This window comes from Crinia signifera, chromosome 1 (genome assembly GCF_055691185.1).
Source record: "Crinia signifera chromosome 1, ASM5569118v1, whole genome shotgun sequence".
NCBI classification, from domain to species: Eukaryota; Metazoa; Chordata; class Amphibia; order Anura; family Myobatrachidae; genus Crinia; species Crinia signifera.
In genome coordinates, this window is record NC_139217.1 from 199,362,811 (window position 1) to 199,380,704 (window position 17,894).

At 42.2% G+C, this 17,894-nt stretch overlaps 1 protein-coding gene across 1 annotated transcript; it reads left to right on the top strand.

Annotated features, from left to right (window-relative positions):
• Positions 1–1,902: 1,902 nt before the first annotated feature.
• AMBN (ameloblastin) lies at positions 1,903–15,667 on the top strand. The gene is made up of 9 exons (XM_083158031.1): positions 1,903–1,956; positions 3,130–3,180; positions 3,420–3,467; positions 8,147–8,260; positions 9,884–10,126; positions 11,061–11,150; positions 12,767–12,811; positions 14,765–14,809; positions 15,090–15,667. The coding sequence occupies exons 1-9, from the start codon at positions 1,903–1,905 to the stop codon at positions 15,615–15,617; spliced, it is 1,218 nt and encodes a 405-aa protein (XP_083014157.1). The 3' UTR covers positions 15,618–15,667.
• The last annotated feature ends 2,227 nt before the right edge of the window (positions 15,668–17,894 follow it).

Sequence of the window (17,894 nt, forward strand, 5' to 3'; positions counted from 1 at the left end):
AAATTGCCATAAATGCGGACATAAGGGAGAAATTTATTAAAATGGGAGTTCTAATTAAAATGGTATGTTGCTATGGGCAACTAATCAGGTACTATCTATTATCGCCTAGAAGGTGCTTAATAAATAAGAATTAGATTCTGATTGGTTACCCATAGCAACATCCAATGTGAAATAGAACTCCCATCTTAGTCATTTTCCACCTAAGAATCTTTTTTTCTACTATTTAATAAATTGATTCAGGTAAACATCTAGATGGTTATTATGGAAGCCAAAACCACCAGTTTTTCTATAGATACCAAAAAGAACGATTGAGTTTGATTCTAGATAGAAAATGTGTGGAGTTTGGATGCTCTACCAGGGATTATGTGGGTTTCCTGCACATTTTCTGGTTTCCTCTCATGGGGGGGCCAGCTGTACTAAACTTGAAAAGTGATAAAATGGAGAGTGCTGAAGTACCAGCCAATCAGCTCCTTACTGCCATGCTATAAGCCAGGCATGTCCAAACTGTGGCCCTCCAGCTGTTGCGAAACTACACATCCCAGCATGCCTTGCCACAGTTTTAACATTTCCGAATAGCAAAATTGTGGCAAGGCATGATGAGACTTGTAGTTTCACAACAGCTGGAGGGCCATAGTTTGGACATGCCTGCTATAAGCTGTGTTTGAAAAATTACAGGTGGGAGCTGATTGGTTGATTGTTTATCACTCTCCATTTTATCACTTTTCAAGGCTTAGTACATCTTGCCCACAATGACAAACTGATCCGACAAAGCTTATCATAGAATGTGTCTGTGTTGTGACTGATATAAATGGTCAAATATTATATGTTAATATTTAGGCACAAAGGGCCAGATGTACTAAGCTTGAAAAGTGATACAAAGGAGAGTGATAAACCACCAGCCAATCAGCTCCTACCTGCTATGTCACAGGCTGGGTTTGAAAAATGACAGGTAGAAGCTGATTGGCTGGTGGTTTATCACTCTCCGTTTTATCACTTTTTAAGGCTTAGTACATCTCGCCCAAAATCAGGAACTATACAATACATCTTTAAACTCCACCCTTTTTCAGTAAGGGGTCCTTCAGAGTTGTTTCATTACATTTATGTTGTTAAAAAATATACAATATGAAGTAACGATGCTTGTGTATCTATGCAGTAAAACCTGCTGCACCACCCATGTTGTCTACAGTTTTACTGATGTTGTTTTCCTGACCCTGTTATTACTACACACAGTCCCCAGCTATGACTATAAATGGAGATTCATGGAGTCCTGCCTCTAAGCTGAATGTAATGGTAGCTAGTTTATTAGTTACTATTGTACCCAGGTCACACTGACTTAAAAAAAAATATATATATAGAAAAGCATATAAATCATAGTTGCCTACCCTCCAGGAGACTCCCTGAAATAACAGCAATCTTCCTCTCCCCCTCATTAGTCTAGCAATCTCTCTCATTTCACCTAGCCCACATTACACTGTTACATTTTTGGGGAAATGAGAGATAGATACATTTACATTGAATCATCTATACCATTTCCCTGCACTTTAGCAAGTAGAGTAGCGCTTACTAACTGCTTTGGGGCTCATCTACATTTGGATATTTGGATATAAATCATTTTAAAAGATTTGTCTCAGATGTAGCAGCACACACCGACACTTCTAGGTGCCACGTTCACAATCTCTTTTCACAACCTCGCCATATATGGAATTAGACACGCCCTTTGGGTGGAGCATGACACGCCCCTTCAATGGGGTGCTGTGTACAATTCTACTACCAACTATAATCTCCCTAAAACTAGTTTTCAAAAGTAGGTAAGTATGATATAAATTAATGAAAACATTTATAAGCATATGATACATTATCATGTATTTTATTTTATGTGTTCTGTAGATACTTGAGTGCACAATGGAGAAGCTGGCACTGGTCTTGTGTATGTTAGGCACTGTTTTTACCTATCCAGTAAGTAATTCACTTATCTATTAAAACAACATTGACTTTTACATACAGTATTTATTACAAACACCTATACATTAACAGTGGTACTTATATGTAATTTGTTGTAAAAGGCCTAATTTTATTTTGCACCAGCTGCCTCTCGAATTCTGAAAAATAGTATAGCTACATTCTCTATTCCAGCACTGAAGTCACCACTGTAAATTTACTTCAGAAATCTAATAAAGTAAACTATTTACGTCAAAATGTACAAATTGATACAGTTGAGAATCTAGTAAAGACATATACAGTATGCAGGCCATACATCTAGTGCCTAATTCCCTATTCTGCTGATGATGATCTAGTCCACCAATAGGTAATCCAATCCATAATAGGATGAGGAAATGGCAAAAAAACAGTATACAGGTTGAGTGTCCTTTATCCAAATATACGTTTCCAAAGTCTTCCGAAATCCAGTTTCCAGAATGTACTTTTTTTTTATTTTGATGAAAGCACTATTGGGGACATCAGTAAATGGCACTACTGGAGATATGATTTGTAACTGGCACTACTGGAGACACCTGTAACTGGCACTACTGGGGACATGATATGTAACCAGCACTAAATATGTGCAAGGAAATGATTGCTTAGCATTTACATTAAGTGTTGAGATAGTACACAAACATTGTTTCATGCACAAATAATATATGTTTGTGTGTATTTCAAGTGTTTGATGTGTTTATACAACGTAAATGCAACATACCTTTACATACCTCATTGAAATATAAAAATATTCCCAAATAAGGAATAATCCATATCCAAATACTTCTCGGCCTGAGCATTTTGTATAAGGGATACTCCAAGCTGTATTAAAAAACCATGACTCATGATCCAGAATTTTTTTAGAAAAATTGGTGAATCTAGGATATCCAACATGTTGGATTTTCCTGATCCCGTGACTTTTGGGCGAGAGGGCAGACTGACAAAGATTGCAAACAATTATCAAACTTGACCTATATAGATTAACAACTGGAACTCACCCTAAAATCTATTAGCATAACATTAATAAATAAAATTATAAGCTAAGAAGTAATCGGTCTAGTAACCGTTATCTAATTTTTAAGCCAATCCCATAAAAGGACCCTTATATAGCCATGAGCTTGGATTGCTATTGTGTAATCAAATTATTCCTTCCCGCAGATGTACCCTCAACCCGCAGGGACACATGGAATGGCCAGTGTGAGCCTTGAGGTAAATGCATCTTTGTGGCTTTATAAAAAGTATTTGCTTCTAAAATATACAAAATACTGCTGCGTATAGCAGCTACCAGTCTCCAATAAAAGGACAGGTACAGTATGGTCATAAAATCTTTTCCCGGGATAGTAGTGCAGCTTAATTTTTTAATCTCTCAAATTATGACAGAAAAAATATAGATTGTTATGTAATTAATTGCTTATAGAATTAAATATTTGTGTATATGTTTATTTAAGACAATGCGACAGCAGCAGACCGCCAACAAACTCACTGCTTTGCCCCAGGTAAGAGAATATCTCTAATTATTATAGCATTAAAACTACTGTACCTCATATCTGAATTGCAAAAGAGAAAAAAACCTACACGATATTTCATATAATCAGTTAAAGTAATGGGGCAAAGACAGAATAGGATTGGTGGCAGAGGCAGAAAACAGAGATGGGGTCAGAGGAATGCATAAAGAAAGGGGTCAGAGGAAACAAGGGGGGGAAAGGGGTCAGAAGTACACATGGGGGGGTCACAGACACACTTGGAGGAGATCAGAGGCACATACATACATGGGGAGGTAGGAGACAAAGTAACTCACTGAAACTAGAGGGAGGAAGATTCAGGGGAAATGTGAGGAAGAATTACTTCACAGAAAGAGTAATAGATAAGTGGAATATCCTACCATCAGAGGTGGTAGACGCAAATACAGTAGTACAATTTAAACATGCTTGGGATAAGCATATTGATATCCTTACAAAAAAATAAGGATCAAATATGGTTTGAGGTAACATGTTTAAAAAAAGGGGCAGACAAGATGGGCCAAGTGGTTCTTATCTGCCATCAAATTCTATGTTTCTATGTTTCTAAGGGGAGGAAGGACAAGGCACAATTTGCGAGACAGTAGTCAAGTGCATTAATGGGGATAAGCAGCAGAGGTATACGGGAGGGAGGAAGATGATAGGTGCACATGGGCAGGTACGACATAGATGCACTCCTGCAAATGAGTGCAGTGACATGCTTGGTGAGGCAGGGTGCCTGGGGGCACCTCCTCCTCTATGTACAGTATTTGAATTATATATTATACAAATGTTACATTATACTGAACAGAACTACTGTGTATTCTCTTCAGTGCATTGCTATTGTTACTCTGGTACATTATCATGAATACACTAGGTGTATTAACTGTATACAGTATATATTTATCAAGGGGCCCCAACCATGCCCTCTCTAATGGTTAGCTTAACTTCTGTGGCAGCTCACCACACCCCTATGGAGATTGGTCACACATCTAGACAAGGGCCCCTACCAAGGGCGTAACTACCATAGGTGCAAGGGGTGCAGCTGCTATGGGGCCCAGAGCTGAAGGGGGCCCATCTTTACTGTCTAAATAATATGTTTTACATACATTTATCACCATCAGTTGCTAAATGGGGGCCCGTACAAACTTTTGCTATGGGGCCTACAAATATCTAGTTACGCCCCTGGCCCCTACCACTGCTTTCCCCCTGGTGGGCCATGGGGCAGAGGCACTCATGGCAAAAAGCCTACCTATATTACTGATGACTCATGGAAGGATGAACTGTAGTGATTTCCCTAAGACTGAAGCCTTGTATGAGAGCACAGCTACTGCAATACCACTCCTGGCCATTGTGTGCACTGTTGAACACTACTATTCCCTAGCACAGGGGTTCCCAATCTTTTTTGAATCACGGCACCCTAGAGTATAATAATTTTTGCACGGTGCCCCTAAGCCAAAAATGTTTTAATTAGATTGGGTTTATATGCGATTCTTAGGGTCAGTTATGTGGTAAAGGGCAGGATTTGCTTCTGTTTGTACACATTTTATGATTATAAGCAAAACCAGTGCTGGTGGCTGGCAAATAATAAACCATTAATAATTTTACTTGGTCCTGGACCACCAACCCAGGGCACCCCTGCATGTGTCCCGAGGCACCCCAGGGAGCCACGGCGCACAGTTTGGGAACCACTGCCCTAGGGTGTGGATTATTAGATAGACAGTGCCTAGGTAGACAGTCAATAGGTCGACCCCAAAATGTCGACATGCAATACTTCAACAAGGTCAAAGGGTCGACATGGTGAACAAGTCAACAGGTCAAAATGTTGAGATGAAAAAGGTAGACACATGAAAAGGTCAACGTGAGTTATTCAAAACAAAATTTGATGTCAATCACCATAAATGGACTCACAATTAGTGTAACACATACCCTTGCATGGCTCGCTCCCTTTTGACCCGATCGACCTATTGAATGTTGACCTTTTGGTATAGACCTATTGACTATCTATCTGGACACTGTAGATCTATCAACTGGAACCAATATATGAATATCATATTAGACAATAATATCATACTAGCCCAGGTAACGTTGTGTTTATAATCTATGTGGCAGGCAACATAAACATAAAGTTATATAATCATAAGCACTGATGTGATCTTTCTTCTGAGCAAAGCAGTGCTTGTGTCTTAGGAATGAAGTACTTATCCTGCCTTCTATGCAATGTTAAGGAGCCCATACACGGTCCATTGTGGACCGGCTCCGTTCTGTACTATGCAAAGCGCGCTCCCGAGCATCACATAGGCCCATATTCTGGTTGGTGCGTATATTTCCGATTTATTTCGGAGCGGTCCGCACGCCACGCTGTGCGGACATCGTACGAAAAAACGCCCACCGGTCCTCCGAATTCGGACGGACTCACACTTTAAGAAGAGGGCGTGTTTACGGACGACATCCAAACCTTTGCATGTGCGGTGGACACACACATATTCTGCACGGTCTTACAGCGTATGCACGGTCTTACCGCGTCAGAACGGACGGGAACCTGCCCGTACGCACCGATGCGGTGTATTTCCGCAAAACACACCACTATTATCTGAACTCCGAAATCTGTTACATGACCCACTTATGCAATTAGGCAACCTCATTAAAAAGGGATTGTTTTTAATGGTCATCTATTATTTCTCAAATTGATAATTAAACACTTTACTACAGCATATATTTGTGTGTTTAGTAATGGTCCATTTAAGCTGCATTGGTTCCAATTGAAGCAATGACAAGAGTGTAATTAATGAGTAATGAGTAAAGGAGTGGATTGTATTGTGTTCAGCTGACATTGGTTGAGGTGCGCCCGTACTGATTGGGCGTTCCGAATGCCTAGCGCATGACCGAGTGGTGTCCGCAAAGCAATACTTGCTTATGAAGACCGCATGTTTCCTGCCTTTTTGTTCGCGTGCATTCGGTGTGCTGTCCGAATGTACGCGTACCAGAATTAGTGCACTCCCTCGTGTACGCCCATGTTTACGCCCAGTTTAACCCACTTTGAAACTACGCCCCTGTGTAGTTCCGAATGACGCCCATATTACACCCATATTTCCCGCGGTGCACATTTCTGTACGGTATTAGTGAGAACAAGTACGGAGACCTTGCGTGGCACATGTGCATAGCGTTGCACACACATGCGCAGACGGCTAAAAAACGCCATCCGAAAGAGTGCGGGAAAGTACGCACAGACCAGAATAAGGCCCATAGTACGGTACAAAAAGTATGTGCTGCACATACTTTTTGTACTCGGTACACATCGTATCGGATCGCAGTGCATGCACACTGCATGCACTAGGGATGCGATCCGATCCGATGTGTGCTCTTTAAGTCCCAAACGGATCCGTTAAACAATCCGTGTATGGGCAGCTTTAGGCACATTTTAAAATGCACAAACTTCTTTATGGGTAAAGTGCTCATTTGCCTTTAGTTTTAGGGGCCTCAATTTCATTAGGCAACCTCTGGGCCCTGTAGTAGCTATATGTTTAGCTACAACATTATTGTGCCTATATCCAGGCTGAGGCTCATACGGTATTTAAAGAGATTTATTTATATATTTACAGTTTCTTATATAGCACAGCAGATCCCATTGTGCTTTACAATAGTAGACAGTGATAAAACAAACAGGGTAACAACAGACTGACTTGGAGGTAGGAGGGCCCTGCTGCAAGCTTACAATCTATAGGGACATAGGAGGGAAACACAAGGACAGGCATCAGTAATAGCATAGCAGTCCCACCAAGTTACAAGTCCAGAAGGGAAGCTATATAATACATAAGTGCCTCAGAGGGTTATGTCTGTAGAACTTAAAAATGATAGGCTTACCTGAAGAGGTGAGTTTTCAGGGAACGCTTGAAAGTTTGGAGACAAGTGGAGAGTCTTATTGTGCGTGGAAGGGCATTCCATAGGATGGGAGCAGCCCGATGAAAGTCCTGTAATAGTGAATGGGAGCTGGTGATCCGTGCAGAAGAGAGACGCAGATCTTGTGCAGCGGAGTGGTCGAGATGGGAGATATATTGTGATAAGTAAAGAGATATATGCTGGTGCAGTGATGATCAAATGGTGGACAATAAGCCATAATGAACCCTATATCCAGTGGCATGAATGACACATGAAAATATACGGGCATACACATGGGGCGATTTCGGCCCCATTTCTAACTAGATCGCTTAGTAATTGAGAACTGATTGCTCTGTGTGTATACCCTGCAGCGATGGTGATGCGCGGCCCCACATGTTTCTATCGCCCACAGGCAAAGCAGCCATTGCTTGCACTGGCTTTCCTAATAGATCGCATTACCTACAAAAATAGGCAAAGCTCTGCTCAGCACGTTCGCTCAGCACACAGCTATTGTACTTAAGCTCATTGCTCAGCACGGGAAACAGGTCGTACAGGGCTTTAGAAAATTTCTTTATTTTACCCCTAAACACTATTATACTGTGTGCTATGATGAGTATATAACTGCATATGTGTGTATAGCATAGTTACCCTTATTTTTAATCAAAAAATGATATTCTGCTGGGTCCCTCATACCCCTTTCTGACCTTCATTTACAAAGGGGGGGTCCATCGGCCACCTTTGTGGATATACCATTTGAAATAATATCGCAAAACTTAAGTGAGTTTCTTTTTTCCCCCAAGTTTTCAAGATTTGGATATAACGATCCTTACTCAACATTGTGGTTGCATGGTCTTTTACCCCCGCACACGTTTCCATGGCTGCACCAGAGACCTCAACTGCCAGACAACCAGCAGGTATCATTTACCGGGGGGAGATTTATCAAATCTTGGTGTGAGATAAAGTAAAGAGATATTAAGTACCAACCAATCAGCTTCTAACTGTCAGGCTGTGCTAGAAAATTGACTGAAGCTGACTGGCTGGTACTTTATCTCTCCCAAAGATACTGTATAAGAAGTCTTCCCCATTGTGAGCTGCATGTTACATAAGATTCTTGCTTTTGGGTAAATCATTTGTTGCCCAGGGACTTTTTTAAGTTGTGTTTTAGATTTTGTGATCAGGTTTCATTAGCTGAAGTTTGCAGTTTTAAACATAATAACTTGTAGTTCATGGATGCACAAAAGTTATAGGAGAGAAGGTGTTATCAGGTGTGTTATTAGTGAGAGCAATGGCAGAGGCAGGATGTGACACTGACACTGTTTTTACATCGCAAAATGCAGGGTCGCACCGGGACTTTGAAACGGTTCAGTCCCAACTGCGCCCCTGGATTTTGCACTGTTCAAATCGCTTCAGGGAACTGACAATATTCACTGACATCATACGGGAGCAGGGCGGAGCATCACCAGGGCAGGGGGAGGAGGCAGCGCTTAAAGCTGGTTCTGCTCCAAGCACTGCCTCCTTCTATGTGTGAATGGGAAACGGGTCGCTCAACCTGATTAACCCGTTCACACCGCAAAGCAACACGGCAACGAACCGGTAAGAACCCTTCATTTTTACCGGTTTGCATTCCATGTTGCTACCGGTTTGCAGGACCCAATAACCTCTTTCACATTGCACAAATTACCAGGTTGAACTGGCAAGAAACCAGCATGAACCCGGTAATTAGGTGCAATGTGAAAGGGATACCAGAATCTCAGTAGGAACCTCAGAGTTAGATAATGTATTTTCTACAGATGTACAGAAAAGCAATTTGAAGCTTTTGTGAGCTTGGTGAGGAAGATTGTGATATAAAAATGCATCTCTTTAGGAAAGGATGTACAAACATCCAAATTTGTATTAGACTTTTATAACTCCCATATAGGAGGTCATTCTGGTTGACTCGCAAAGCTAAGAGATCTAACTAAGCTGCAAGCCAACTAAACACCGCCCGTGCGAACACCCACCCCACGCTTGACAGGGAATGTCCGCAAATCATTGATTTCTTAAGTGCTCGCAAATCTAAGTCTCTCTCTGGTGACTCAGATTTGAGGCTCCTGGCTACGTGAACAGGGTGGGGAGCTGACATCCGTTGACGTCAGCTGCCCGCCACTGGCAACCATATCACGCCACCATTTGCATGGGAATGGCCAGCGTTTGCATTGGAATGCCCATGAAAGGCTGGGCGTTTCCATGGGAGCGAACCAACTAGAATGACCTCCATAGTATATTCATGCTGTACAATGATAATTTGTAAATTGTCCTATAAAGGGTGCATGGGGGAGAGGGGTGCATGGGGTCATACTTTAGAATTATATGTTCAATTGAAAAATAGCAATACCATTGTGTGATGATTCAGAAATTTGATTGTATCTTTGTTATGATGTTTGGTCTCCTGCTCTCCATTCCTATCAGATTATACTGTATACTGTATATGCTGTATATCCTGTAGTACAGAATATTGCTGGGTGTTACTCATTTTTATATGTGTGCTTGTTTCGTAGTTTGAGTATGCTTTGCCCATACACCCTCCACCTTTGCCCGGTGTGCCGTCACTAGCACAGCCAATTAATCCAGGACAAGATGCACAGACTGCTTCACAGCAACACTCAGCACGGACTGATCAGATCATGCATCAGCCAGTACAGGCTCTAGGATTTCCAAATATACAGCAAGCAGATCCAGCACTTCTACCCCCAAAGGGCGGGCCGGCAGATGGTCAAATCCAAACGGTAGCATTGTTTATGGTAATCACTCACCCAGCTCAGTTTTAGCACATGCTGGTTTCTGCTATGATAAAAATCTTTTTTTTTTTTTTTTTAAACACGTAATATCACTTACAGTAACTAATACGGATTTTGTTACATTTCTGTCTTACGATCAATAAATATATTATTTTTTCTAAATTATAATTGCACTCTTTGTGTTAGGTTCAAAGGATAACTGCATCTAAAAAGAAATCCTTTAGTTAACCTTACCTTCAGGTTGGCAATACTCTGATTCAGCATCCTACTATATAAGTAGGTCCCAGTGGCCTGCTGCTGTGATCGGCATTACTACTTCTTCACACAAACAGTGGTAGTGTTGATGCCTCACTGCTGCTTTCTCCACAGTGGCGTGAATGGGATGCTCATAGCGAATGCCAATTATTACACCACTATCTGTTTGAATCAAGCAAGTGGTAGTAGGGGAGAGGATCCCAGCTTTGAGTTGGATATGGGCAATATATATACAGTATAGGGGTAATGCTGGACTGATGATAAGTAAGTTTGCATTGTTTCTTATCCAGCATTGTTAGTTTTGGATGTAAGTTTTCTGCAATGGGTTGTCTGTTTTTGAGCTTATAGTCAGGTCCCTGATCTTGTGTGAACCTTGCATGTTCTTGGTGTTTGCTGAGCCTAAGGGGTATGCCCATAGCAGCCAAACACAATTTATCTATCATTTATCAATTGCTTCCTGGTAAATGATAGACAGAATTTGATTGGTTGCTATGGGGAATATCTATAACTACTAAAAATGCTCTGCACTGGGGTTCTTATAACATAGATTAATGCACAACATTAAGAAACCAATCATTTTCTCACGAGACAAGACATGACATTCCTAACTAATATTATTTTTATAAATTTATGAAACTGTACTTGTATATTTGAAAATGTTTTACATTTCTTGATACTTCAGTACCAGACAATAATGAATAAATTATTGCAACAAGGAGCAGGAGATGCAGTACCAGACCCGGCAGGTATCCCGCCTGTACATCAACAACACGTAAGGCTCTGCTATCACTATAATTGAAGAAGATAACATTTATATAAATTACTGTTTGGGATCCTAGAATAGCTTAATTAATATTAATGTATAACTAGCCTTTTATGGTTATGCTGGTCACATTCTTAAGAAAATGTTAGAAACAAATTTGAATTAGAGATAGATGAGGTGTTTGGGTTTAATCTCGGCTTTGGCTTGCATCTAGACAGGTCCAGATTACATTATATAAAAATGTGAAAGAGCACTTAATATGTGGGTAGGAAAACACAAAACCAACCCAAAGTGTAATGAATAGGCAGGATATTTATTAATATTTTGGGGATTACTTCGGTGATGTGTACAGATTAGTGTTAGGATGGCACCAGGATGACCTGAATAACTGACCCTAACTTTCTCTGCACTATTGACTCCTGACAGGTTTGTTCTTAGGGTCTGATTCAGACATGTTTACTAGGCTATGTCTGTTCGCAGCCTAGCGAACAGGCAAAAGCTGCCTGCCGGCCGACCAAACGCCCGCCCCGTTCCCACCACCCAAATCCCCTCGCTAGCATGCGCAGGGATGTGTACGCAAACAGCGGTCACTCACCATCTAATGATTTTTATTCCCTTTGTGGGTAAAGGTAAGTGTATATGGGGGCTGGTGCTGATATCTTGTGACACTACGCAGGCAATGACACGCATCAACATGCCTGTATTCTCAGGGGAGCACCCAGGGATGCCCATAAAATGCTGGGTGTTCACCTACTACCACCACCTGCCCTCCATGTTGGGAGCAAACAGCTTGGCGAGTGTGATACTGGTGGAAGCTGTTCACTCCTGGGGTTTACGCTTGCGCATATTTGCACATGCGCAGACCCCAAACATCAGGGAAGGGTCCGAATTCACACACACAGGAATGGGTCTGAATCGGCCCCTTAGTGTGCTGCTGTCTCTCCCTGCTGCTGCTACCGAACCAGCGAACTTCCAGTGGCCAGGGCTGATAACGTCACATGAAACTCCTGTGTTCAACACTCAGCGGGTACGGAGTGTTGCGCAGTGGTTTCTATTTGCAGGGGTCCACGCTCACCAGCAATCAATTTGTTTTGTGTACATAGGGGCAGATGTATTAAGCCTTAACAAGAGATAAATGCAAGGGTGATAAGGAGAGATAAACGTCCAGCCAATCAGCTCCTTACCGACTTTTTTCAAACACAGGCTGTAACATGGCAGTTAGCAGGTGATTGGCTGGACATTTATCTCTCTTTATCGCCCTTGCATTTATCTCTTGTTAAGGCTTAATACATCTGCCCCATAGTACCTTGAAAAAGTGTTGAACACCAAAGTGCCGGGTGACTTCATTAGCCTCAGCTGCTGGAACCACACCACCAAAATAATCCCCAAAAGGACTGAAATATTAATAAATATTGGTGTCTATTCATTACATTTTAGGATTGGTTTTATGTTTAACCATTTCACATATTAAGAGCTCTTTCACAATTTTTGCTATTTATATACCATGTTATAGAAAAAGAAGTGCTATGGGGGTGCCAAGAAGCCTTAGACCGGCCCTGCTTGTAATAAATGTATATTTAATATGTACTGATATTATGTTTAAAATGTATGTGTTTTTTTTCCAGCCATACCCTGGGCTTTTCTTTATGAATTATGGAGGAGGAGCCGGAGTAAGTGACTGCAATAAGGTTTTCAAAGGTGTCCAGCCATAAATAACTGCTAGTGATGAAGTTTGCTTTCAGAATGTGAAGCAGTGCTCTCTGTAATACTGCTTTTATACCAAATAGCCAGGTCACACCTGGGATTATGTAACTGTCACCCAACCCGGGTGTGACCTGGCTTGTGATCCTTACACACTGCCAGCCCTACCTGACATATTGCTGGGAGGGGACATCAATGAAGGTGGGCCCTGAGACGGAGCTAAAGATGAGATTGTACCCAATTGCTGGCTATTTGATTGCAGAGAACAGGTCCTTGGCCGCATTGACCTAAGCTAACAGTTTATACTGCAAACTGAGCTGGGTTAAATCTGTGTTCAGCCCTACTTGCTAGGCGACATATTTCAGCTGGGTGTGTTTCCAATGCACAGTATCCCGGTTTCTACTTGTTCATGTGCAATATTTGAAGGAGAGAGAGAAAAGGGACTGTTTGATGGGGAACGCACTAATGGTTAGGTTTATTTAAAATATAACTTTTATTAGGTTATTTTTCTAAGTGTTCATGTGCAATATCCCAGGATATTTTGGGCAGTTTAAAAGCAGTTTTACCATAATCTTCTGTTAATTGTTTAGCACTGTATTAGCTAAAAGGCCAACTGTTCTCTTGATCCAAATAAGCACGATAAGTAGGATGCAAGCAACAAACTACTACCACTGATTTGAGTTTCCATTTAAGAGACATCAGAAAAGGATTACCTGGTTCATGGCCTCATACAGAGATGTGTGCAAATGTCTTTGCTGCTACATAGCGGCTGTACAAAAATATGAAAATTTTGCAGCTGCCTGAATTTGCATTGAGACAACCACCGGAGGTGTCTGAGATTCGCTGCTTGTGTACAAAGCAGTGCCAGATTAAGCCTTTGAGGGGCCCGGGGCACTTTTGACAGGGGGGCCCCTTGCACTTGTTATTACTGGCCACAAACTGCATGGGATAATATTACACTGTCAAAACACAGAGTAAAGGCAGTATAAACTTGGTCAATGGGTAACTGCAGGGGGGGATATAGATATATATACATACATACCACATGAAAAGCCTGTGTTTGTCCCTCTGCACCTTACTCTGTAGGACTGTAAGAGACCTCACAGGCTCAGTGCTCCCTCTGATTAAAAACCCTCCCATGACTCGGCTGCTGCTGTTGTCCTCCATGGGCTTGAGAAGCATGTAATGAGCTCCACCAATCAGAGCTCAGCACAAACCTCTCAGCCTCTGCCCTCTTGTGCAGTGTCACCCGATGCTCAGCACCATTAATCATTGTCACATTGGCAGATAGGTGAAGCTGCAACACCACCCCACTCCCATGCACAAAACCTTTAGCTAGAAAATATATATACTTAAAAAAAAATACATGCCAACCACAGGGGGCCCTAGCTAGAGGGGGGCCCAGGGGTACTGACCCCCTTTGCCCCCCCCCCCTTTAATCCGGCCCTGGTATGAAGACACAGACTTTGGATGCACATCGGTCCACAAATGATCCTCTGAGTAACATTATGGTCATGCTGCATAGTCATTGGCAGTAAGACGCCAGAAGCAAATTAACTGCATGTGTGATGCATTCGCAAGCTGTGATGCCTCTGAAATGGTCATAACACAGCTGCTTTTGAGTGCTCACCACCTTGCCACCCACACATGATCCCAATCACTCACTTTGCACATAAACCCTCACTGTGACCACCAACACAAGGCCAGCACAGCACATGGGCAGTACCACTTATATGCATGCAATGCCATACAATGAACCCACTGCATACATCATCATCTTTGTCTGAACCAGGCATCCAGCTGTAACTATAGTAGTACTGTATGTATATGATGTATGTGTATGTGTGTGTGTGTGTGTGTGTGTGTGTGTGTGTGTATGTGTGTGATAAAGTAATTGTAACTAAACTTTGTTTACTTTGTAGGGGCCACCAGCAAGGCTCGGTGTCATGAGCTCAGAGGAAATAATGGTAAATTAAAATGTAATATGATTATATTATTGCTGTAGTCGGCTTTGCTGGAAAATCCTTAGTATGTCTTCCAATAACATAAAAATAAGATATAGACATTTTCATATTCCCACATGGAATACACAATACTGTATTACTATTACTTTTATTGTAGCAATTATACTATTTAATTGTATACTGTAGATCATTCTCAAGTACACTGAATCTAATCCTACCAGTAGTAGAATTGAGCAACATGTTCTCTTCCTTGATGATAACTGCACTGATTTGTGTATTACAGGGGGGTCGCGCTGGAGCTGCACATCCCTTTAGTTCTTTGTATCCAGGGCTTCTAGGAGCAGGACACGGCCTTGGTAGCTTGCCCCAGAATCCAGCCCTTGCAGGAGATTTCACACTAGAAGATGATTCTCCAGGAGCAGGAGGAAAGCCAGTGGGTCAGGGAGCAGCACAAGGCCCAATTGAAGGTCCTTCAGTTGCTGGCTCAAACCCTACACTGCCCGGCTCAGAGGGAATTCCACCCGGCCAAGGAGATGCCATGCTATTCCCTAACATTAATCTACCTAATATGGGGTTTAATCCCTTGGGACAAAGCATGTTGCCACCGGCTGTAACTGCAGCCAATGCCCCACAACTAACACATGATACTGCTGGAGGATTTGTTCCATATGGTATTGATGAAACATTAACCTTCGGAGTCCAAAGAGATAACCCCACTAATGTAGATCTAACTCACACAAATAATGCCATAGATTCCCCTATGGTGCATACCGATATGCATCTACAGAATCATTATTTCCAGGAGCCATGACGGGACACAAAAGCCATCTGATAGCTCTGCATATATTTCTGCCAGGTTTACACTGCTCTATACTATTAAGTTATTAACATGTGCAATTACTCTCATTAGCTTTACACAGTCTAGTTTGTACATCCTTTATTATTTATAACCTAGTAATATATGGAAATGTGACTGAGATGCTGGAAATGTAATGCACCATAATATTGAAATGAACTAAAACAGGACAGGAATGTGACCTTAATTTGCAGAGGCCACTAAATACACCTCATGCTTTTTTCTAGATCCAAATAAAGCAAAAATGTTACAATTCCCAATAGTTGTTGATTGTATTACATCACAATTCTTATTCCTGGGGCACACGCATTGTCAGTTATAACACAAGCGCTTGTCTATGATAGTGCATAATGCATGGCTCATTTACTTGCTTTCAAACTTTCCAATTAGCAGCTTTTAATTTCTTGGTAGCTTCTAAATTATTGATTACAGTATCAACACTGTTACTTTATGTATAGTAAACAAGTGGTTCTAGGGGTTGGGATCATTTGGTCTATTGCATTATGGTCGAAAGTCATTAGGTCGAATCCATTAGGTCGACATGCTAAAAGGTCGACATGACTCTAGGTCGACATGGGAAAAGGTCGACATGATTCTAGGTCGAAAGGTCATTAGTTCGACAGGTCATTAGTTCGACAAGGTCATTAGTTCGACATTGTTTATGTCGACATTCACAAGGTCGACATGGGGTTTTTCACAGTTTTTTTACCTGAATGTCAACACAGTCGACATGGACACAGTTTAAAGTGCACTGCATCCCCTCGCATCGCTCGCTGCGCTCGCATCGCGTCGGGCACGGTGCCTCGCTACGCTCGGCACACTATTTTATTCTCCCACCACGCCCTAGTGGATGGTAGGGCATGAAATACCGCCTGTCGGCACATGTTGGCTCAAAAAACAGTGAAAAACTCCATGTCGACCTTGTGAATGTCGACATAGACAATGTCGAACTAATGACCTTGTCGAACTAATGACCTGTCGAACTAATGACCTTTCGAACTAGAATCATGTCGACCTTTTCCCATGTCGACCTAGAGTCATGTCGACCTTTTAGTATGTCGACCTAATGGATTCGACCTAATGACTGTCGACCATAATGCAGTAGACCAAATGACCGCATCCCGGTTCTAGTACTGTAGTTTGTATAATAAATGGATGGGAAACCCATTCCAGTTGCCATCACAGGTAGCAAACAGTAATTACACACAGTGCTACTACATAGTGCTACAATTCCATTAGATGAGGCCAACCACCATTATTTAGCTAGTAAATGTGTACAATATCTTTTTCTCTATAGTTTTGCTTAATTACAGCATATTCTAAAAAAGAAATTACAAAAAAAATCTAAATTTTTCTATTATATGTACTAACACATTGGGCGAAATGTAATAGGGTGCGATTTTTAGACTAAAAAAAAATCGCACCAAATCGCACCTTTAGGGCTGTTTCACACAGTACGGTTCCTGCCGCACGGTGAAATCCCGTACGGCCAGGGAGCCGTGCCGCACTCAGCAGTTGTGAATGGACACTATTGTGTCCATTCACACGGGACGGCCACGGCCCGGCCGCACGGCTGCAGCCGGATCCCCCCACTGGAAGGGACGGCTGCCGGGCTGTGGCCATCCCTGCCATTATAAAATTCTGAGTGCGGCGCGGCTCCCTGACCGTACGGGATTTCACCGTGCGGCAGGAACCGTACTGTGTGAAACAGCCCTTAAAAATCGCATTTTTTGCCGCGAATTCGCATATGTAATGAGATGCGAATTAGCGGCAAAAAATGCGATTTGCCGCGATTTGCCGCGATTTTTAGTCATGAAAATGTGCGCATTTTCAGTCATGAAAATGTGCGCATTTTCATAAATGCGATTTTGTTCAAAAAAAAAAAAGGAAAAAAAAAAACGGCGTGGGGTCCCCCCTCCTAAGCATAACCAGCCCCGGGCTCATTGAGCCGGACCTGGTTCCAAAAATACGGGGGGACAAAAAGCATAGGGGTCCCCCGTATTTCTGAAACCAGCCCCGGACTCTTGGACCGGTCCTGGTTCCAAAAATACGGGGGACAAAAAATCTGGGGTCCCCCGTATTTTGAAACCAGCACCGGGCTCCAACAGCCCGCGGTGTCATGCCACAGCCGGGGGACACTTTTTATACAAGGTCCCCCGGCCAAAACATGAGCACCGTGGCTGGTCAGCCTTGGACGGGGTACCTGGAGGAGTGGGGACCCCCCCAATAAAG

Coding starts and splice junctions, on each gene's coding strand:
- AMBN (XM_083158031.1), top strand. CDS start 1,903: ATGGAGAAGCTGGCACTGGTCTTGTGTATGTTAGGCACTGTTTTTACC. Junction 8,261..9,883: donor AACTGCCAGACAACCAGCAG/GTATCATTTACC, acceptor CTTGTTTCGTAG/TTTGAGTATGCTTTGCCCAT. Junction 11,151..12,766: donor CGCCTGTACATCAACAACAC/GTAAGGCTCTGC, acceptor TTTTTTTTCCAG/CCATACCCTGGGCTTTTCTT.